Source organism: Medicago sativa, chromosome 4, assembly GCF_051527215.1.
Source record: "Medicago sativa cultivar Bolivia chromosome 4, Bolivia_mono, whole genome shotgun sequence".
In the NCBI taxonomy this organism is placed as follows: domain Eukaryota; kingdom Viridiplantae; phylum Streptophyta; class Magnoliopsida; order Fabales; family Fabaceae; genus Medicago; species Medicago sativa.
In genome coordinates, this window is record NC_140752.1 from 14148868 (window position 1) to 14172851 (window position 23984).

Consider the following 23984-nt stretch of genomic DNA (forward strand, 5'->3'; position numbering starts at 1 on the left):
CTCCCACTCGACTTTTACGATGAATTGATAATTTTGATGACGTGGCATCCTTGTCACTTGGCCACAATGGGTATTAATGAAAATAACGTACGGGTCAAAATCGCTCAATTGAGAAACTTTGACGGTCAAAAGTACAATTAAGCTCAATAAATAAAAGAGTCATGCTGACAAGTATCTTACACAGCCTAGAAACCCTAACTGCAAATACTAACTAAGGGCATTGGTCAAAATACACTCACTTTTCACCTTAGTTATCGCTGACTCACAACACTTGCTAACTTGATCGTCAGAGTGTTTGCAGGTACATCATCCCCTTCGAAGAATAAGATTGTTGCCGATCAAAGGCCCTCCAGTTCAAACTTCACACCCTTCAAACTAGAGATTTCATATCTGACAAGGATCAACTTCATTTCCTATCTCTTCAACTTGCCACCATCATTAACCTTTTATTTACCAACAACAACAACAACGATCTACAACAACAATCATCGTCATTCCATAAAAGCATCATAAATCCATTCGAAAGAGTACAAACCATCGCCTCAAACAATGTTTGGATCAACCCTGTCTACGAATAAATAATGTGAAATATAACTTGATTATGTAGAATCATTCACATGAATTAATTATTAACATATCATTAATTAAATTCCAAAAAATATATAAGTTAGCTAAAGTTTTTTAGGGTTTTTAGTGTGCGATTTCATGAGAACCCACATCATCAAATTGTTTGATGTGTCATTCAAAACATTTCACATTCAAATTTTTGAGTTCATAAAACTAAGGGAATTACCAAAATTGAGGTATTTTAAAATGGAAGGACAAGTGTAAAAATTGTAATTTAGAGCAACTTGAATGCAAATAGGCCAAATTGAAGATAGTTGAAGTCAATATAGCCAAATGTTTCTGAGCTACAAGTGGACATATTTGATCTTTTATGCATCAAGATTATTTCAAGCTAAGAGTAAGCAGATAATTTAGCTTCAATAGTTTTTTTTTTTTTTAATCAAATCAACATGGAAAGGTTAGGCAAGGCAACTATTTATTTATCATGGAGCACTACCAAGATAGAGAGAAGAAGTGTACAAGCAAAACATAAAAAGACGAAAAACTTAGGAATGCAAGGCAAGTAGCGGCAATGCATGATCATGGTTGAATAATAACGACAATTCGAGCACTGTTTTAGATGACCATGATCATGGTTGACAAGACTTAGACTCTGATGTCATTTTGTATAAATACCTCTTGTAAACATCATTGTAGGCAAACCTCGATCAATAAATTGCTTATTTTACTCACAATTTAACTCATATTTTATTTGTTCTTTAGTGTTACTGATTATCTTAGTATTTTAGTGATCAAGACATCGATTATCTCTCTAAATACTATTTGAAGTAGTTAAGAAACTCACGATCAATGAAGATAGTTTATTCTTTATAGTGTAATTTCTTGAAGAAAATGAAAACATTGTGGAGAGCTACTAACTGAATCTTTGACTATCTTTTCAGTTCAACATTGGGTTATATTGAGTTATTCTCATTTGTCATAGTAACAAAGTGTTCTCACTTGAACACACACACATATAAGTAATAGCATAAGCGACACTTGAAAATTGAAGGGTGCCATGCTAGTATTCTTATAGAACTATTTTTATCTTATCCATCTCTATTATGGAAATTGATGCCTACAAATTGAGTTGGTCTGCTGCCTATTTCCAATGGAGTCCATTTAAATTGGAGTGTTATTTGAACAACACAATAAAAATGACAACTGGATGCACACCGTAGACAACGGAGGAAGGGAGAGAAGTTTTTTTTTTGCTTGTGATCAAATGTTATATGCCTTGGTTCTAGTGTTTTGAAAGGAATAGAAGTTTATTTTTTGTGTTTAGTTCAATTCTTAGGCCATTTACAATGGTCACCAACATTAAACAACCTTCAACACCCACTTTTTCAATTCCCAACACTTCACATCATCTTCTCTCTCTTAATTCAACACGCATTCAACTTTTACCTCTCCAATGGTTTTTTACATTCAACACTCTACCCCACCACATTTTATTTCTTATTCTTATTTAATTTTATATTTTTGTTTTTATAATTACATAAAATTACAATTATCGATTATAATTAAATTAAAATAAAGAAACACTTAACAATTTTTTTTTGTAAAAACAAAATTTATTTAAATAATTTATTTTTATTTTCTTAACATAAAATGCAATACAACAAACTAAGCACGAAACACACAAATAGCTTAAAATGCAAAGAAAAAAAAGCACACAACACAGAAGTAATTTATTTAGTACGATACAAATCATCTTCAATCATGAAACATTCCAAACTTTGTCCATATGTGCTTCACTAGATCTGCTTGCAATTCGTGATGAACATTTGGATCACGCAACTCGGATCTAGCACGCACATGATTTGCAAAAGTGGGTAACACCTCGGTTGAGTATGGTTGCGGTGTACTAGATCCACTTCCCTCAGATTGCTCAAAATCGGTCCAACGTTGAGCATATGTATCTCGTTCATCCTCAACAATCATATTATGTAATATGATGCATGACCTCATGATGATACCCAAATCGGCTATGTCCCACAAGCGAGCTGGTTCACGGATGATTTTAAATCGAGCTTGAAGCACTCCAAAAGCACGTTCGATGTCCTTCCGACAGCTCTCCTGTTGTTTTGCAAATAACTTATCGGGTTCACTTTGATGAAGTCTAATCGATTTGACGAAAGTTGGATAAGAAGGGTAGATACCATCAGCTAGATAGTATGCCATATTATAGGGACGTTGATTCACAAAGAAATTCACCCTTGGAGCCTTTCCCTGTTCCACATCATCAAACACCAGTGACCGATCTAGAACGTTGATATCATTCAACGTTCCTGGACATCCAAAAAAGGCATGCCAGATCCATAGATCATGAGATGCAACTGCTTCAAGAATAACTGTGGTGGTTCCCTTATCCCCCCTAGTAAATTGACCTTCCCATGCTTTAGGACAATTTTTCCACTCCCAGTGCATGCAGTCAATACTCCCGATCATCCCTGGGAACCTTCCCATAACGTGGTTGATCACGGAGAGCGCGCCATTCTTCCTTTAAATTAAATTGAACATTCTTCCCACATGCATATAATTCCTGGGCTTTTGCCTCCACATCATCTTCCGACCAACCGCTTCCTTGCAAACGCTTAGCGGCATCATAAGCACCAACCCATTTATTTATTACTTTGTTCATGTAATTAAAACGGTTTCGGCATGCAACTAGATCACGGGGAGAATCAAATGAGCAATACTCATTACAATACTCAGCAATTTTACCCCAATATGTTTCTCCTCTCTGGTTTCTCCCAACAACACTGCTTGTTCCATATTTAATCCATGCACTAATTAGCACCAAATTTTGTTGAGTGTTCCATGCTGGTTCCTTACTTTTCTTGCTCTTAGGAGTTGAATCTTCTGGAGTGCCTTCATCAGCAACTGTCATGCCACCAGGAGTTATTTGTGTTAAAAATTCAGGATATTGAGATGCACTACCACTGGGAAAATTTTCATTCTCCATTGGCATATAACCATGAAACGGGGGTGTTTGAGATGGATATCTCATCATAGATCCATAATATCCATGAAAGTTTGGAACAGAGGATGACTGGTTGAAATTTGGTGTAAAACCAAAATTAGGTACGTTTTGAGGTATGTTTTGAGGTATATTTTGAGGACGTTGGTTGAAAAATAGATTTGGATTTGGATGATTGTTGGGATTTTCGTAGTTAAATGGGAAATTAGAATAATTTTGGCTGTTGAAAGGGTTATTATTGGGATCCATTTCACAAAAAAGAAGATTAAAACTTCACTTAGTTTGCTAATAGAAAGATAATAATAAGATGAAGATAGTGAAAAACTTGATTTTTTTTTTCTGTGTCCAAATCAAATGAACCAAGTCTCTATTTATAGAGGAAAAAAAAATCATGAATTTTGGTATTTTTTTTAATTATTTTTCACCGAAATAATTGATTTAAAAAATTAAAATCATAAAATCTGCGTGACCAATCAGAGCGTGACACGTCTGCAGGCTTATCCAAAAAGCAATCCCTCTCTCTTCCGGTCTGCAACTCACACGCTGCTGTCTGCGCGTGTGCTGCACGCGCCTGTTCAGTCCAATTGCACGCCGCCACGTGGCATCGGATGGCAGATTAATTGGTGTTGAACCGGTTAATCCTCTCTCTTCCAGCAGATCATTCAACACAGCTTCAACATGCCATTGGAGTAATTTTTCTTGTTGATTGTCAGGTTCAATACTCCCATTGCACATAGTCTTAGGAGGAGGGAGTATGTGAAGGGAGCCAAATCCCTCCTATGACCATTTTATGCTCCCTCCTAAATTGGAGTTTTTTGGTGGAGAGGAGGGGAATGATAAAAAAAAAAAAATTGTTTATTAAATCAACAAAATTACCCTCTATTTTATTAAAAAAATCCTAATTTGTCCTCGTGAGCTTAGCTCAGTTGGTATGGACAATGCATAAAATATGCAAGGTACGAGGTTCAAACCCCGGCCACCACCAAAAAAAAAATCCTAATTTGTCCTTGTTATCTCTCTTTTATTATTTTCTTATGACTTAAATAGGTTATTGATCTCTGCAAATATAGGTCATTTGAATTCTAGTCCCTAAACTTACTAATTTTTCCAAACTGCCACAGCAAATATTAAGGATTTTAATTAGGGAACTTGGTACACCTCACAAATTGAGGTGTATCGGTACTCTTGTTACATAAATTTAGAAATTAACGATCATTTTATGAAATAAAAAACTATTTGTCAATATTTATATTTTAGAAAACATCATTTCATTGTTTATAAGAATCATATTAAATTTTTTAACATTTTCTCATAAAAAATAATCCATATTCTTTATTGAGTAATAAAAATTCAAAAAAGTAAATTTTATTTCATCAAAACTTTTGGTAAATAAGATTTAATTATTATAATTGTCAATGATAAAAAAATAATTATTTTTCTTTAAAAAAATAACTCATTTAATTATTAATTTAACGATTTAGTGTACCGGCACACTTTAATTTTTAGGTGTACCATAAAATTTGCCTATTTTCGTCATAATCACGTCTGTTTCCTGCAATTGACAGTGATTAGCGATCAGGGCCGGACCTTGGGGAGTGCAAGAAGCGCTACTGCACCGAGCCTCTAAAAACTATGAGCCTCAAAAAAAATTATAATACCCACCCCCATTGAAAGAATCACAACAATTATTTCTTTTTGACATAAACCATTCGTTTTCCCCTTTCGTACAACGTAGGAGTGACATTCCAAACGACACCGTTAAGTAAATTTCACCTCTCTTTCACTTAATTTTATTTTGTTTTGTTTCGTGTTTAAAAGTGTTTTTTAATGAAGTTTACCTACACAAAAAGAATTGCGTTTTGATTTTACTGAGACGTATTTTAAAAATAGAACTGAGCCTCCTATTTCATAGGAACAACCCTGTTAGCAAAGTGGCGTCTATGTGTCAAGTGATGACCGGATATAAGTGATGTCACATCAACAAATCATATCTAATTAGTGAGTTGATGATTAAAATTAGGGGTGGCAAAATGGGCTTGACCCGCCGGGCCGGCCCGTTTGGCTCGCATTTTTGGCGGACTGAGTCGAAGTTTTGAACTCGCTTTTTATAGTTGGCTCGGCTCGGTTCGTCTCGTCTCGTTGAAAAACAGGGCGGGCACGGGGTGGGGCGGGGCGGCCCGCTTAACTCGTTTGAAACAATTATGTTACGACGACAACAGGAGGAGGAGGAGGAGGTGCACCATATATTCATAACTTAGATGATGATTGACTTGGAGTTGATTGACATAATAAAAGAATTATGTTGTTGCTGCGATTATTTTGAGACTTGTTTTATGCTTTTAAATTTATCTTGGTTGTTTAGTTTATTTTGAGACTTGTTTTATGCTTTTGGATTTATTTTGGTTGTTGGATTTATTTTGGAACTTATTTTATGTTTTTCGATTTATCTTGGTTGTTGAGTTTATTTATTTTGATACTTATTTTATCCTTTTGGATTTAATTTGGTTGTTAGATTTATTTTATGATTTGTTTTATGTTGCGAATTTGCCTTATTTGCTATTAATTATAATGTTGAATTCGATAATTTGTTAATTATCTTGTTTTTCACAAATTTATTTGCCACCTATTCTTTTATATTTTTTTTATTATAAAAGCAACATAATTTTTTTTGTACCAATTAAGTTGTAAAAGAAAAATAAAAAAAAGTTTTTTGTTTGGCGGGCCGGCCGGCCAACTCGCAAGTCCGCCACTAAACGGGGCGGGGTGAGATTTTGGACTCGGTCACTAATTTTGACTCGGCTCGTCTCGTCTCGTTTTTAGCGGGCTTAGATGGCTCGTCTCGTCTCGTCTCATCCCTAATTAAAATTCAAATGACCTACATTAACTATTTAAGCCTCTTCTAATATATAATTGGAGTTTTCTGCGTCCGTCGTTTTGCAAATTTCTCAATTTGAAAGAAGAGCTAAAAACAACCCTCCAATGGCTTCTTCGCAACCACAACAAGAGTCAAAAACGATTCCCCTCAAAATCTTAATAGACAGAGAAAACAACAAAGTAGTCGCTGTAGAAGCAACAAAAGACTTCATCGACACTCTCTTCAGCTTCCTTTCTCTTCCACTTGCCACCATCATTCGCCTCTTAACCACAAACCACAATGATCACAAACAAGAATCCTCAGAATCATCATCATTCCTCGGAAGCATCAAAAACCTCTACAAAACCGTACAAACCCTCACTCCAAACGATGTTTGGAACAACCCTGTTTACAAACAAATGTTGTTGAATCCCAAAAATCCATGTGAATCACTGTGCATGAACCTGTTCTTGAATATTGATGACACTGAATCATCAAGTAAGTTTTTAGTGTGTGATGCTTGTAACAAGTTTACGACTTTTCAGAATCTTGATTGTACTTGTGGAAAACCCACTAATAAACAGCCTAAGGATTTGGATTCTGAGGGTCAGGGGAATGAGGTTCAAAATGGGGTTTTTGTTAAGGAAAATGGGTCGTTGTTTTTGGTGTTTGATGATTTGAAGATTGTGCCTTGTTCTTTGATGACCTCCGTGGAACGGTTGATGGAATTAGGGTATTCAGATTTGAGTAAGTTAGAGGAAGTCACGCATAACATTGGAAAGCAAGAGGTAATTGTATTGTGTTTTGTGTTGTAAACTTAATTTTGCAGTGTATTTTGTTTTGTTTTTGGAAACTCGGTATTCCACGTAAGACCGACTAATCCGGTGGACCAATGTCATTATCGCTAGTGGCAGGGGCGGATCCAGACTTTCATTATACGTGGAGCTAAAATTTCTAGGTCCTTAGATTCACTATACTCAATCCAATCATACAATCCAATCATACAAATTAAACCAATTCTTACAAAATCTACGTCTTTGTCTACCATGATCAGACCAAGGGTAAACGAAATTGCTAGGTTTATAACGACCTTTTTTAAGGTAAGCTTTACGTACCTCATCTTGGATGTTAGGATGATAGCTTGAAATTGGAGACCTAAGTCCTGGATCCGTTTCCAACAAATTGTAATCAACAACTTGAATACCCTCATTGGCCGAGTTAGGTGTAACTTCATTTTGTGGTTCACTTGGATGTCGAGTATTTGATGGTTCTTGACTAGCCGAAGAACTAGCTTTGTCTCTAGAAAGCACGGGAAAAAATTTCTTCATCCTATAAAAGTAAAACACACAATCATTGTTACAAGTAAGTAACAAGAATATCACTAGTCATTAAATCATAAACAAATACAAAATACATATATATCGGGATACATTATAACAGCTTCATAGAACTCTTTGTCACATTTGATATAGCAGCATTATCAATTGTTCAATAAAAGATGGCTAGTTCAACCATTACAATTCTTAGTATAGTTTTCTACCTTATGTTCATTTCACAAGGTAGTATTTTCTTCCACAATTTTTGTAAATTATTATTCAAAACTGTCATAATTTTTTTTTGGTGATTATCTCAGGTTATAGCCTATGTTCATTGAAAGATATTTCAGTAACCCAGTATGAGACAGGAGTAGTGGAGAATAAGCCAGAATGGACTGTATATATCTCCAAAAAAATATCATTATGCTCAAAGAAAATTGCTTTTCTGACCCAGCCACTTATTACCTTTGAGAGAGATTGCAATTTAAGAGAGAAAGGGGCGTGTTTAGTTACGGTACAGGAAGGAAATTGGAATAGAAAATGAAAGAGAGAGAGTGAGACACACATCAGTCTTCTGTTTAATATACCCTCCGATCACTATTATAAGCAAATGTTTGCATTTTAGATTCATTCATTGAATGATGTATGTGACCTACAACAAAGACCATATATATCATTAATTGTTGAATGAACCTAAAGTGTAAACTTTTGCTTATAATAATGACCGGAGGGTATATTTAAAAAAAAGGGGGGGGGGGGGGAAGCATGTGGAGCTATAGTCCCACATTGCTCCTACATGCATCCGCCCCTGGCTAGTGGGGACCCAATTGAAGTCTGGGCAAAACCCTGAATGAGCTAACCCAACACATGAATTGTTGACACCTCAGATATTCGAACCTGAGACCTAGACAGGAGCGCACTCCTAGTACCCAGGCCTTAACCACCAGGCCAACCCCTGGGGGTTATTTTGCAATGAGTTTTTCTATTTTAGAGTAGTGGTGAATATGCCTTACAAATCTGTGTTTTTTTAGCTTTTGGCATTGATGATTCAAATGAACTTATAGCATCATTTGAATTACGATATTGAAAATGCCTATAACGATTTGGTTTTGGAACACACTGTAAACACCTTTGGGTAATTATGAATCATTAGGGAAAAGATTCAAGATTTCTCTATTGAATCCTAGAGTCAAAATCATTGAGGGTTGAGAGAAAAAATAGAAATTAGGAAACCCCATGATGTCATGTTAGTTTGTAGAGTAAGAAAAATTTGAAAGAAAGTTTTTGAAATGAAATTTTCAGTCATGATTCTAAATTGCAGTTGTGGTTACAATGTGAACCTTGTTATTGCATTAAAATGCGGGTAAATGTTGCCGAAATTGCAGTTGTAATGTTGTTGCAGAGACATCCAAAACCTTTATATTGCGGCAACAATTGCAGCTGCGGAGCGCAATTTAGAATTGTGTTGTTAATTGGTGGTCATTTTAGTCTAGGGTTGGTTAAAACTCAGGTGCTAACATCAATGTAGTCAGGATCGAGATCCTACGTAGGATCGGTCGGCCGGTGAAAAACGTAAACACGGGGAACATAACACAGTTCGTAAGTAGGATAGGTAGGATGTCGATAGAGTTGAGAGAAATTGGTAGAAAAAATAGAGGGAAAACAGAGGAACGAAGCATAAAAAGAGGTAATAAAGGAAAAACAGAGGAACCAAGCAACAAAATAGAGAAAAACAGAGGAAACAGAGGGAAGACGGCAAAAAACAGAGGGAAAATGGCAAAAACAGAGCAAAACCTAACCAGAGTAAAGTCGAAGCACAGTTGAGGTGTTGTGGCACGTCTTGTGCGATCCTACGAGCTGGGACTCGATCTTCGCTACATTGGTTAACATGTTAGTCCAGGGTTAGTTAGACCACAGGTGTTAGTTATCTATGAGTATCAAAATGCTACTTAAACGGTAATGTGTGGACCAATATAACAGATGGATTATGGTTTGCATTTGGCATAGTATCGGTTAAGAACCTGATAAGAGAGCATTCATTAAGAAGGTCCATGTGATAAAGAATAGAAAGGAAAGTAAGGAGGGAAATAGAGTGGTTATAAACTGACAGAGTAACAGAATGTAGTAGGAGGGAATAAGGGGCTGTTGCAGAAGCAAGCAAGAACTGAGAGAGTTTTGGGGCACTTTTGAATTAGCCTAGAGTTTATCACTTTCTTTTGCTCTGTTCCTATAGTTCCAGAGGGTTGTTCCTAATAAAATTCTTCTTTTTCCTTCACATTCCTGTTGCAATTCCCCTTAAGTCCTGTTGAACTCTATCAGAACCTCAAAGGGAATTAATTGGGTGAAAGAGATGATAATTTTTACTGATTGGATGAAATTGAACAAAACCAAATAGAAATTTCTCCTTCATGAGATCCCACTTGTACCTTAGATTATTCATGCTTCCACATAAAGTATCCTGGTGTACCATAAATTTAAAGGGTAAACGTTATTTAAAAAACATTCACAATTTGGGCTAGTTCTTAAAGTTATGAGGCTAGTTGTTATACTTAGTTATGTACACACTATAACTCTCAAGTTAGAAATTGTTAATAATTTTGTCCTTTGAATGTTACTTACAAGTTATATTGGTGTTACTGCTACACGATCAAGTACAACATGCTGAAATCTAATTTTCGCTGTGTCTAAGAGCTTCAGAAACATGTTTTCTCCACCACTCTTCAGAGTAGTGTTGGGTAGCTCAACTAGTTTGAGTTAAGAGTTAAAGTTAGTAAATGAGTTAAAAGGCCAAAGTTCAAACCCTGGCGAAAGAGAAAATGCTAACATGACTATTAATGTACAAGCATTTGTAAATGTATATAAAAAAAAAAAAAAAACACGCACGCTGTTATTCTTACCGTTTGGTTTAATATCTTGCATTTCTGTTATGTGACGTGAGCTTGCTAGTGAAAGATATTTTAAATAGGTTATATTGGTATCACTGTGTGTAGTCTAGCTGTTAATGTTGGCTAAATAAATGTTCCCTGTCCTTTTGATGTAACAGATACTGAACCTCCTCAAATACATCTTAACCTCTCATGAGCCTCTGACAAATACAATTTTGAAAAGTAGCTCAAAGAACAAAGAAAATCCACCAAACCAATTTGCATCAGCAGTCAGAGTAAGGCCTTGCAAAAGCGACGTAAAAATGGATGTTAAGCTTGCGCGAAGTAAATCTCAGAAAAAAATAATATTCGCAGAAGCGAGTGAAAACTTTGTTGATTTCATTTTTACTTTCCTTGCAATACCATTAGGGTCTGTTGTAAAGCTTTTGGATGGTAACTCTTTTGTTGGATGTGTTGATAACTTGTACAAGACTGTTGAGACCTTGGACTCTTCCTTGTGCACGGACTCGCGCTCGGTGTTACTCAATCCTGGCCTATCACCACAGTTTGGTTGTCCAAAACAGCTCCTCAACATTCCTGATGTACAACCACCCACTACTTGTTATTATGGTACGGGGACGCCAAAGCTAGTGTTCAGCGACTATAATGGGAGTCATCAAATCATAGAAGATAAGATAGAGGGAGGCGTGATTTCTAAGAAAAAGGTATCAATTTATAAACCAAGAGCCTTGACTGCACTGGATCCAAGATCCTCAAACAAGTCAAAAGAAGATGCTGTGGGATTTGTGAAGAAAGCAACATTATATGCTATTGGAGATGATCTAAAAGTAAAACCACTTTCTGATAATTCTTGCATTTCATATTTGAAAGAATTAAGCCTCCCCCTTGATGATCTGGAAATGAAGGTGATAAGCATTGGTGAAGCTGAGGTAAAGTAACCGCCATTGGTTCTTAAATGTGTGAGGCAGTATGTTACTATAATTCTGAATGTATCGAAATTACAAAAACATTCTTGAATGTGACTTCTATTAGTAATTGTATGAACGAAACTAACTAACAGAAGACATATTCAAGGACCAAACTAATCAATGAAAGACACGTACGGAGACCAAACTGACTAACCAAAAGAAACATCCATGCATGTTCTTGTAACTTTTATACATTCAGGAAAGTGACTCACACATTTAAGGATCAAAATGGTTATTTACTCTTTTCTTTTGTTTTCTTTGTTGTTGATAACCTTCCTTTGCGGTTTGTGATTTGCAGGCGTTGAGCCTCCTTGCAGCTTCCATTACATCAAAATTTACACTGACTAGTGGACTAGAAAACTTTTTTATTGTGCCAAAACAAGAATCAAATTTGACATCAAAGTATATACAAACTAGCAGGCTTGATCAACTTGCAAAGAAGCCTTTAGCAGATGCCTGAATTATTATTCAATTGCAGTTTCAACTTTTGTTTTGAACAATAGCTAGAAGATGTTGGACCTTGGTTTAGTAATATCAATAGTTTATTATGGCTTCATTTACTATTACTACTACTTACTAGTTTTTTTGGTTTTTCTATTTAGTTTATTATGAATATTAAAATTTACCAGTTAGCAATTTATTTAGTGACCATTATATTTTGGAATGCATTTACAGAGTAAACAATAACATTACGTTTCAAGCATCATATTATATTACATGCTTGTGATAGTTAAACTTGCACATCTTTATATCAAATATTGTCATACTTGCAATCAATTATAGAAAAATCAGTATTTATAGAAAAATCAGTATTTTTCATAGATTCTTTTCACTTGAGATAAAAAAAAAAAAAAAAAAAATAGGCATGTTCATATTAAATTTGAGTATCAATTTCAACTGAGATTTGAACTTTGGTTCGTTACATTATGAGAGTTTAACCTTTCTGTTAGACCTAACTCTTCGTTGATTAGAAAATAATTTTTTAATAGTTGCATTGCATAAATTACTTAATATTTATTTAACATTTAATTGTATCTAAACTAAGTAGAAAAACACACTTTTTTTTTTGGTACAAAGAAAAACACACATTTAATAGTATCTCAAATGTGTGTATTGAAGCAATGAACTAAACTAAGTAGAAAAACAAAATAAGAAGTACTACAATATTCATCTTCCTTTAATTAGGGTGCACGTTATGCAAGTCACCGTCTTCATGAATCAATGACAGCTTGTTATCTGGTGAAACTTGAAAGGTTTGGTCGGTTTAAAGATAAGACCATCAAAGCAATAGTTTTAGACCTTTAAAAATAAAATAAAAACCACATAATGAAAATGTCTTGCATTCTATAACACTCTTATGAAAAAATTTAAGAATGTCATGTTATAACTTATAAGTGAGCATCAATAATGAATTACTACATCTATCTCTAAATATAGGGCTTGTTAAGTTATATTCTTTTTGAGAAATGATATTTTGACAACCACTTTTTGACAACTTTTGGACAACTTTCTCTCTCATACTCACATGATGTTATTCTCTCTCTTCCTTTTTCTCTCTCCATTGTTTTTGACCAATAAGAAGTGAGAAAAACAAGGTTGTCAACAAAGTTGTCATCAAAGGGATGTCAAAATATCATTACTCATTCTTTTTTTAGGGGATATTATTATTAAGTGTGATCAACAAATAAAATGTAGAAATAATAACTAAAAAGCAAATTCAGACAAGCATAATACATGGTGGACTCAATGTCAAGCAACTTAAGCAAGAAAATGGCTGAGCTTTAGTTCATCAGTCATTATTGCTTTATAGGTCCTTTAAAATTGCTCGTCAACAAAATAAATCGTCAGGAATGACAACATGGTCGAAATTTACACACAAAAACAGTCGATTATGAGAGAAATGATGGGACATATATCACTAAATGTATTTATGATGCTATTCCATAACATAAACAGCACTACAGTGGAGTGGCTTAAGTCTTTTATACATCAATTTATGGGTAATAATCATGTGTCGATATAGCCACACATAGCCCCTATGGTGGATCCACCCCTGCTGTATCACTACAAACCATAACTCTACACCAATACTAATTACCAAATGACAAATGATGCACCAAACCAACCTAAACCGAAATCTAAAATCTGCTATCCAAAATAATATTGGGTGCTGCAGACACAAGCGGAAACCAAATTATGCAACACCAAAAAATACAAAGTGGAAACTCAATACATGCACAACCTTAGCCAAGAGGCAGCCTAAGCCAATCGGCAACGAAACTAATTAGAAACCACTGCCAACAGACTAACCTGCTACCTCACCAGAGACCAAGCAAAAATAATGCTATTAATCCAAAGAATTCACACTAATCAAGACAGCCACAAAATTATATCAATTGCAAGATATATATCTTCTATATACAGACTTAAACCTGAATTTTAAACTCTGCAGCAACTCAACTTGTTAATGCAAACCAAGACACATATTTGGATTCAAATACCATTGAGATATTATGGAAACCAACACTATTCAAGTTCATGCTCAACCAAGATCATCTTCTGTTACTGAAACCATTGTTTTAAAGAAAAGCACCACTTCAATGAAACTTGTGATATGATGCACAAAAGATAACAAGGTTATGGCCATAATTCCCAAAACATATGAAGGTGTCATACAAAGGTGAGGCATAAGGTAAACATAAGATTGTGTTCTGTTTTCCATAACCAAACAAAACTTAACACTTTCAGTTTTAATAGAACATAAGTTGCTGATAACATATGATATGAATAAAAATTGACAGAAATAATTTTGATTAAGTGTCATTAAATCAATCTTGCAATATCATCACCAAAGTGTGAATATTTAATGTGTCATCAATTGTACAAACATCCATTCATACAATTCCAGAGTTTGAATACTCTTGGCTTGAAAATGAAAATGGAAGAAATCAAGATAACAATGGAAAAGACATGAATTAATGAGGAGAAGCTCAACTTGAACCATCATCATCAACTACAGCTAAAGGACGGGCAAGACAACTTGGATACTTAAAGGGGAGAGTTGTCAAAGGATTATCACCAGAGCGTCCTTGAATTGCTAAACCCAGTGTGTATCCGAGGGCAAGGCCCACAGGAACAGCAACCGCATTTCCAACTTGTATGTACCTGCATTAAAGATTGAAACATTGTGTGCTATGTTAAACATAATAAATGTTACCAAACGTAACTCAAACTATAACATCTTTAGTCTTTGTACATTTAGCAACATTTCTTACAAAATTGTTAGACAAATAAGAAATATTACACCTAAAAAGTTCTGACTAATCCCTTAGGAGTTATTGAGCAGTTGTTGTGCAATTTTGTAATAAATGTAGAAGTTAAAGTTATGTTGTGCAATTTTGTTATAAATATAGAAGGGAAGACTGAACATTCAGCATGCACAGCCACAGAAACAGAAGTTTTCTAACTACAAAATTCTGTTTATATCTTTAATTAACTCAAGATAAGATTCCAGTTCAAATACATACCTTTCTTTTATAGGGCCACAAAGTTTATAGCAATCTGGAAATCCCTGTAGCCTTGCATTCTCTCGAATGGTAAGAACTCTGTCTTGCTTTGGATGGATAAGAACCTATACATAAAATAACTTAGAGTGAGAAAATGCATAATGATGCATGAAAAAGAAAACAATCGAGAATAATACTGCCACTTAAACAAGTCCAAACAATGAACATTTATTATGAGTGAAGTTCAAGCAAGGAACATGGCCAGAAGGAACATGGCCAGATAAGTTTAATTGAAAAAATGCTAACATTATAATCCTTAAGGTATGATAACATTTCTCAAGGGGGCAACATTGCTTTAAAGAGGTTTTGCAATTTGAGGATAGCATGAGTGGCATTGGTTTTACAAAATATAAGGTACACAACTTAGAAAAAATAACCTGGTTGTGAGGTTCTGGCCGGGTCACAACTGTGGACACAATTTCGTCCCACCAAAGTCGACCAAATGGCCTGTTGTATTCAGCAGATAAATAAGAACTATGATATAGATGAAATAAACATAAAACATGATGACATTAAATTCATATGCAAATGTACATACTTAGAGGAAGTACCACGGACAAATTTCATCGCATAATCCGGGACCTACACAAAAAAAAAAAAGGCTTGGTGAACAAAGAACTAACTTCAAAATAAATGCATCGCTAAGGCAAAAGAAGATTAGTACCAAAGGCTTCCCAGATTTCAGATACACTCTTTCAACAGAGGGGTCCAACTCCACTTTATTCTTATTAACAAGCACACCCTTTAGGTCCCTGAAGTTTGCCCCCTAAAAAAGGCAAGAATGCACAATTAAAATTTACAGGGAGCAACAAAGATAAAATAACAGTATATAATATCAATTCAAGATATGGAACCTTCTTCTTTGGAATGAGGCAAACTCTCTCATAGTCATCGTTATTTAACTTATATGGCCTGTGATCATACAGCAGACCACTTGGTGCACTTTCAGAGTCAGCTGTGTAATTCACCATCTCTAGAGAGGAGAAAACACAAGATTCAATAATTCATGTTAATGATGAAGGAAGCAAGACAAATTTTCTAAACATGTGAAATGTCATGCAATGACCACATACAAAACTTTAGTTATAGAAAAACAGCAAAGACAGACAAAATACAGTCCTTATATAAGCAGCAAGGATATTTTAGCTGATAAATATGAACACTTTGAAATATGAAACATTTGTTCATAAAAATACAACTGACATCTTCCATGCAAAGACAACAAATTACTAAAAAAGTATACAACCAAGACTAATATACTTCAAAACTCAAAAATCAATAGAAAACATACCACTTCTCTTTAATCTGATATATCTCTGAAAATCAGTATGAGGAGTGGTCCCATAACTCTTTTCATCATCACTGTCATCATTTTCAACCTGTTTGATAAAAGAAAACCAAGGAAAGAAATGGAATCAAATTTTTTTACTAATCAAATACACTATTCACAATGTATTTGTGAGCAAAATTAACATACTGGAGGGAGGTCATCAATTGCGTCACCCAGGTACAACGCTGGGGCAAGCTGACACTTTTCATTAGTAGTATATGCTACCGTAATTTCCTGCATTATGACAATAGCCAGATCACATTGATTAGAACTTTCCAATTACAGTGTTCCTTATCTAAGAAAAAGTCACAAACATCTCTATTTCTATCAGTTCTTACTTCAAACTCCGTGGTAAGAACAGATCTCGATTCAACCTCATGAGTTGGTAGCGGATATGAAGGTAAATTCTACAAACAGAAGAGTATATAAATATAAATCATTAACATTCAATTTTAAACATTTAAAGAGCAACTTAAATAACACATCAAAATAAAATTTTAGTACAACAAGCTATGGCTTTACCTGGGTAGGAAGAGCTCCCCAAAGAAAAACACGCATCCGAAACTGAGGAAGGCCGTACGACCCTGCAGCCATCATTCCCATTCTAGCTTGATAATGCATGGCCACTAGACGTCCTACAGCATAACGCCCCAGATACCCACCAGCGAATTTCAAAATGTCAACAACATTCTCCATCAATATATATTTAGGCTTCAAAAATTCAATAATATTCATGTAGACCAATAATTGCTTATTTTTTATGTCATCCATAGGAGCATTTTTGTTCCTAAAGCGATTGAAACCACTAATCCCTTGACAAGGGGGTCCACCACAAATGAAATCAGCTTGACCCTGGACAAGCACAAAGTAGTACAAAACCAATTTAATGAGTAACACAGACAGTTGACAAACCATTAGAGGTCAAAGAAGGGGTTGAGTGCAGGCCAATAATGAGTAGCGAGACTTACAGGAAGAGGCAATATCTTATCCTCATATCCTTTAGTGACAAATTCTTTCATAGCCTCTTTACAATTGCTGTTAAATAAAAATCCGTTAGAATCTTGCATTATTTAGCTATAAGCATTAGCATTAAGAAACAGACAGAACTTAAGTGAAGCAAAGATAGAGGATCAATCAATGAGTATACCTCAAGCCCTCAATTGGCTCCCATGTATCATAACTGGAGTCATAACCCTTCCACTGCACCTGAAAGATTATAAATTTAGAATACAAAAATAACCGCTAAAGTTATAAGGTGAGCCATGTTTTTACATAAAAACTTGTGCAAGTAACTAACTAACTATAAATCTTTTAAGCAATAAATTCAGATCAATAACTTAGTTATCAACTTGAAAAAATAAACCTAGATAAAACTAACTACAAAGATAAACCCAGATTGAAGCCAGTCCTCGCAAGATAATTAATTATGTAAAAAAAAAAAAAAAAAGTTAATGTTCAAGCTTGAATCAAAATCTTACTTTGAAATACAGTCCTAGTTTTTCATCTTCGTTGGGATCACCATAGCATACAGAGAGTAGTCTTTCAACCTCAAATACCTCAGAGTCAGATGAACTATCCATTGCTTCATCATCAGCTTCTTCACCAGCCTCTTCACAAGCATTCAAATCATAATCTATATTTTCTGTTCCATTCAGAACAAACTTCTCACACAATTTAAACCACTCTTTTAAAAGAGATAAAAAGTCTTCAGCTGTCTCATTCCTCACCTAAAGGATAGTAAGAATAATAATAATGTTAGTAGGAATAATAATAAAGAACAATGAAAATTGTTACAATGGCAAGCATCAACTACAGGATAACACCAAAACATACATGAGTTTCAGGATGATTCAGCTTTAGACTCTGACATGCATATTCATTTGTATCCACAGCCCACCTCTTCAAAGTCAAAAACATTATAAAATCCGTAAAAAAAAATCTTTACAAGCAAAATTACAATGAACCAATGAAACATTATGCAAATTAGCCTAAATACCGTGACAAGCTTAATGTCAGCAATAGAAGCTCCAAAACAAAGGCCAGTGGACATAGCTCCACACCCAGAATACAAATCTAATAAAGTCCACTCCCTATCAGATTCTTTAATTTTAGACAATCCTTCTTCAGCCACATTATTATCACTTGCACAGGCGTTGGACCCAGATTCACTTGAAATTGTAGAAGTCTCGCTTTCTATTCTAGCAGTCTCGCTTTCTATTCTGGAAGGTTCTGTATCAATCAGGGCAAACCACAATCAACATTAAAAAAATCAGTAAATTTACATGGAAAAAACTTAAAATAAATCATCATAATTAAATTATGAAAACATACCATTGTCAATGTTTGAAAAAGTTAGATATGGCAAAGTGTACTTCATATCATAATATAGATCACAAGGAGGAACATTCTTCTTTTTAGCATCCTGTAGTATATATCAAATGAAACGTTTATCCAAACTCTAAAAATCATACAAAATTATAAATTACATAACAAGAGAACAACACAAAGCACTTACATCAGGAGAAATTTGTACAATGTTTACTTTCTTAACTAAACAATCAAGAGGGTTTTCATCTTTCACATCAGATTTAAAAATCCTCTTTTCATCAACGAGATCCCCATGGTTCTTGATAACCTGCACACACATTCAAATCACCAAATTCAACAATAACCCTAAACATATAAACAAAACCAAAACACAACAAATAAAATTCAATCTTTACCGTATCTTCGGCTCTGTAAAACCACTGAGCAGTAAAATAGTATTCTTTTTCAGGTGTTTCAAACAATTCCACAATTGCAGCAATATAGTCTTTTTGACCCTCTTCTCCCTGAACAACATTCATAAATCAAGTCAGTAAAATCAAACTCAAAAGAAAAAAAAAAACTTACATCAAATCAATAAACCCTAAAAACACAATATTCAGCATGGAATCAAATAAGTGAACCCTAAAACACATTCTCAACAAGGAATAAAATTAATGAAAACCATATTTTCAAATCAGATAAATGAACCTTAAGACAAGATATTCTCAACATGGAATAAAATCAATAATAAAATATTTTCAACATGAAATCAAATAAATGAATTGGAAAACACTAACTTTTCAAAATGAAATCAAATAAATGAACACTAAGACAGAATTTTCAAAATGAAATCGTATAAAATGAAAACACAATTTCCAATAAAATATTTCTATCTTTGGCTTCTTAACTTGTGCCTTGAGGGCACAAGATAACATTTCCCAACAAAAATAAACCTTAAAACACAATTTTCAACATGAAATCAATTCAAATAAAAACATAATTTCCAACACCAAATCAAAGATCCAAACCCTAAAACACAATTTCCTACATAAAAATCAAATAAAATAAACTCTAAAACGCAGTTTGATCAACATATAAAAATAGAAACCTTGACATAAGCATTATCATCCAGCTTATATATGACCCCATCAACATTCACTTCACGGTAATGAAACTTCGCCTTCACTTTATCATCATCACCAGAACCACTGCAAAACGCAGACATATATCAGTGAGCTTAAATCTTGAACAAACACAGCAATAAAATCAAATAAAAAAAATATAAATAAACTCACTTGTTCTTGGCGTAACGATGAGGCCAACGAGTTTTGGCTTCATCGACCGGAAAAGGATCACCGACGAAGAATGAATCGTTGTCGTTAACCACCGAAGATCGTTGCGCAGCTTTCTTCTGTCGAGAAGGAAGTGACGGAAGAAGTGAAACCAGTTCTTCTTCTTCGACGATTTCTTTTACCGGAGATTTCTTAGGTTTCTTTCGTTGAGTAGAACGTTTAACGACGGCGTCATTTTGCTGTTTCGGTGGTTGACGACCACGTTTACGCGGCATTGTTGCTGAGAAATAGAGAATAAGCGCTTTTTTTTTTTTTTTTGTTTAGGGTTAGAAGAGAGTGAAGTATAGTGAAATGAGTGAAGAAAAAAGCGATTATAAGAAGCTGTTTTGAACTGAAGTTTTGCAACAAGAGCGGGAGAATTAATTGAATATTCCGCTTAATTTTTGCTACTTTTCATATCCCAACCAGCTCACAGTGTAACTGGAAATTTTATTTTGACCAAAATGTAAAAGGAAATTATTTAAAGTTTTTTAGTGTAATTGTGGGAATTTAATCGATTCAATCATTTTTGACACGATTCGTGGAGGAATTTTGAAGTGGTGCGACTCTTGTGACTGTTGAGGGTGTGTCGTTTGAATGAGAAGGTCAATGCTAATGAGTTTTAAATTGTTAATTAATGATTAAATTTCATTTAGGTACGAATTGATATTAGTTGACCATCACTCCATTAGTGCCACTAATGTGAAACTTGTCTAGTTTATTAGTTTTTTTAAAGATTGTCTAGTTTATTATTGTATGGTTAAAGAAAATAGTCAACAATAGTTTATAATGGATGAGTTTATATCGGATAGTTGGTAAACTAACTTATAAAGAATAAACATATAGTGGATATTATTAAGTTAGTTTTGTTGGAACAAAATGTGTTTAACAATGAACCTTAAAAAGTTTTGATGATAACAAGGTATTAAAAATTGTAAATTGGACTAGCTAATATTTGTTCAAGTGTACAGGACCACAGTTAAAAAAGTTACATCATTGATTGGTTCTGAATGAGCAAATAAAGAGCAAAAGAAAATGAAGCTTAGATGATTCTGAAGGCAATACGCTCCTGAAAGTAAAAGCGCTCCTGAAGTCAAGCTGCTCCTGAAGAAATAGCGCTCCTGAAGTAAAGCTGCTCCTGAAGAATAGTGCTCCTGAAGACAAGAGGTCCAGAAGCCACATTATCAGAAGCTGCATCATCAGAAGCTGCAAAAGCTGCATCATCAGAAGCTGCCTCATCAGAAGTCATTTCACCAGAAGCTGAAGATCAACTGGATTTGCAGAACATTCAAAGATTGAAGAATCTACATTGCAAAAGCTGTCTATTGGTTTCGAAAACACAGCAGAAAATCAGTGGAACATTGCAACGGTCATTTCAAAGGTGTTTGAAGGCATGTGCTTGCAATTTGGACGAAAGCGTTGACATTGTACTTTGTACGAATTGTACAACCACGTTCTCCACTACTCTGTTTTGTGTCCACGCTACAAGACAAGAAAACAGCTCCAGAATACGGTCTCGCCTGCATATATGTTCCTTTGGATAAGGAATGGATTTCAAATTGGTTCTTCATAGGACAACAACCAAATCAGGCAAAAGATCATTGGTGAAAGATCAAGCTTCAACAACGACTCTTTGGTGTGCTGGCAATTTCACAACGTCTCTTTCACACCTCTATATAAAGGAGTAAAGACCTAGAGATTTGGTAATGCAAGAACGCTGAACGAAAGACTCACAACATTTTTACAAGTGCCAAACCTCTGCTGAAATTGTTCTGCATTCACTTAGAATTTCTGTGTCTCAAAGTCATATCTTAGAAATTCTTAAGTCCATTGAGTCTGTATCTGATTTGTATTGTGAGCACCTCTGATTGTATATCAAGTGTTCAACCTTAAACAATTTTCTGTGTAATTTTGTTTAGTTAGGAAGTCTCTTGCAGTTGTGCTTGAGCAGGAAGTCTCTTGATTGTGTTCTTGAGCAAAGGAAGTCTCTTGATTGTGTTCTTGAGCAAAGGAAGTCTCTAGCTTGTGTGCTTGAGCAAAGGAAGTCTCTTGCTTGTGTGCTTGAGCATTTGTAATCAGATATTACTCATAGTGAAATCTCCTTGGAAGTGCAAGGGGGACTGGACTACTTCCGGATTGTGGAAGGAACCAGTATAATTGCTTTGTGTTGTTCTTCTTCTCTCTCTCTGTTTTATTCCGCTGCATTTAGATTCTGATCATCACTTCAGAAGCTGTCTCACTTAGCTTCTGATCAGTGTGTTCAGTTTTTAGGAGAAACGAAGAATTTTTCAAAACACAATTCAACCCCCCTTCTTGTGTTTTTCTCACCTTCAATTGGTATCTAGAGCCTTGGTCTGTTGTGTAACACTTAACCGTGCAACAGTCAAAGATCTGAGAAAAACATGTCTATTCCTCCTCCTACTGGTTCTGGTGATACTAGCTATAAAAATGTCTCACATGATTATAGTGATAGTAAGAAATCCAGTGTTGGAAAAGTTCCAAAGTTCAATGGAGATGCTGAAGAGTTCTCTTGGTGGAAGACCAACTTTTACAGTTACATCATGAGCCTAGATGAAGAATTATGGGATATTCTGGAAGATGGTGTTGGTGATTTAGTCCTTGATGAAGAAGGAGCTGCTGTGGATAGAAAGAAACATACTCCAGAACTGAGGAAACTCTACAAGAAGCATCATATTATCAGAGGAGCCCTTGTCACTGCCATACCCAAAGCAGAATACATGAAGATGAGTGACAAATCCACTGCTAAAGCTATGTTTGCTTCTCTCTGTTCAAATTATGAAGGGAGCAAGAAGGTCAAAGAAGCAAAGGCTCTCCTGCTTGTACATCAGTATGAGTTATTCAAGATGAAGGATGATGAAACTATTGAGGAGATGTACTCAAGGTTTCAAACCTTAGTTTCTGGGCTACAGATTCTAAAGAAGAGCTATGTTGCTTCTGATCATGTAAGCAAGATACTCAGAAGCTTACCTGCCAGATGGAGACCAAAAGTGACTGCCATTGAGGAAGCCAAAGATTTAAACACTTTAAGTGTCGAAGATCTTGTTAGTTCTCTCAAAGTTCATGAGTTAAGTCTTAATGAACATGAGTCTACTAAGAAGAGTAAATCAATAGCTCTTCCATCCAAAGGCAAGTCATCAAAAGCTCTCAAAGTGGTTGAATCTGAAGAGGAAGAACAGTCAAGTTCAGATTCTGAACCAGATGCTGCTGAAATGGCCATGCTCTCAAACAGACTTCAATATCTGGCCAAGAAGAACAGAAAGTTTCTCGCCAAAAGGGGTAACTCCATAAGCTCAAGGAAAGAAGATCAGAAGGGATGATGCTTCAACTGTAAGAAGCCGGGACACTTCATTGCTGAATGCCCTGATCTTCAAAGAGAAAAGTCAAAGGACAAGTCAAAGAGGTCTACATTCAAACCAAGCAAATTCAAGAAGCAGATTAAGCAGAGTTTAATGGCAACCTGGGATGATTTGGGTAGTGAATCTGGATCTGATAAAGAGGAAGCTGATGAAGATGCAAAGGTAGTTGTTGGGTTGGTAGCAACAGCAACTTCAGAAGCTGGATCAGATTCAGACTCAGAAGATGAAAACGAGGTATATTCCAAAATTCCCAGAGATGAACTTGTTGAGTCACTTAAAGAACTTCTTACACATTTTGAAGTAAGAACCAATGAGTTGAAGGATTTAAAAGAAAAATATGCTGATTTGGTACAACAGCAAAAATCAACTCTATTGGATCTGAAAGCTTCTGAACAAGGACTTAGGGGCTTTGACTTCATGTGTAAAACATATGAAGATCAGCTCAGGTTCTTATGTCAGAA

General features: G+C 35.0%; 3 protein-coding genes across 3 annotated transcripts; 1 reads left to right on the plus strand and 2 right to left on the minus strand.

The window, feature by feature from the left end:
- Nucleotides 1-3079: 3079 nt before the first annotated feature.
- Nucleotides 3080-4017, minus strand: LOC146926530 (glutathione S-transferase T3-like; the record flags this gene model as incomplete). Its single annotated transcript, XM_085706927.1, has 1 exon — nucleotides 3080-4017. A coding segment is annotated over exon 1 (759 nt), but the record flags the coding sequence as incomplete, so codon positions are not given.
- A 2494-nt stretch (nucleotides 4018-6511) lies between these two features.
- Nucleotides 6512-12207, plus strand: LOC146926531 (uncharacterized). The gene is made up of 3 exons (XM_085758841.1): nucleotides 6512-7231; nucleotides 10803-11573; nucleotides 11911-12207. The coding sequence occupies exons 1-3, from the start codon at nucleotides 6569-6571 to the stop codon at nucleotides 12070-12072; spliced, it is 1596 nt and encodes a 531-aa protein (XP_085614967.1). The 5' UTR covers nucleotides 6512-6568; the 3' UTR covers nucleotides 12073-12207.
- Nucleotides 12208-14406: 2199 nt separating this feature from the next.
- LOC146926532 (DNA (cytosine-5)-methyltransferase CMT3-like) lies at nucleotides 14407-20455 on the minus strand. Its single transcript, XM_085758840.1, has 20 exons — nucleotides 20111-20455; nucleotides 19924-20023; nucleotides 19232-19339; nucleotides 19024-19143; nucleotides 18840-18930; nucleotides 18505-18737; nucleotides 18342-18407; nucleotides 17987-18235; nucleotides 17656-17714; nucleotides 17477-17543; nucleotides 17031-17360; nucleotides 16847-16915; nucleotides 16656-16742; nucleotides 16470-16557; nucleotides 16033-16151; nucleotides 15843-15944; nucleotides 15717-15760; nucleotides 15556-15625; nucleotides 15140-15243; nucleotides 14407-14777 (listed from the first exon to the last, which is right to left on the minus strand). The coding sequence occupies exons 1-20, from the start codon at nucleotides 20380-20382 to the stop codon at nucleotides 14603-14605; spliced, it is 2553 nt and encodes an 850-aa protein (XP_085614966.1). The 5' UTR covers nucleotides 20383-20455; the 3' UTR covers nucleotides 14407-14602.
- Between the last annotated feature and the right edge of the window lie 3529 nt (nucleotides 20456-23984).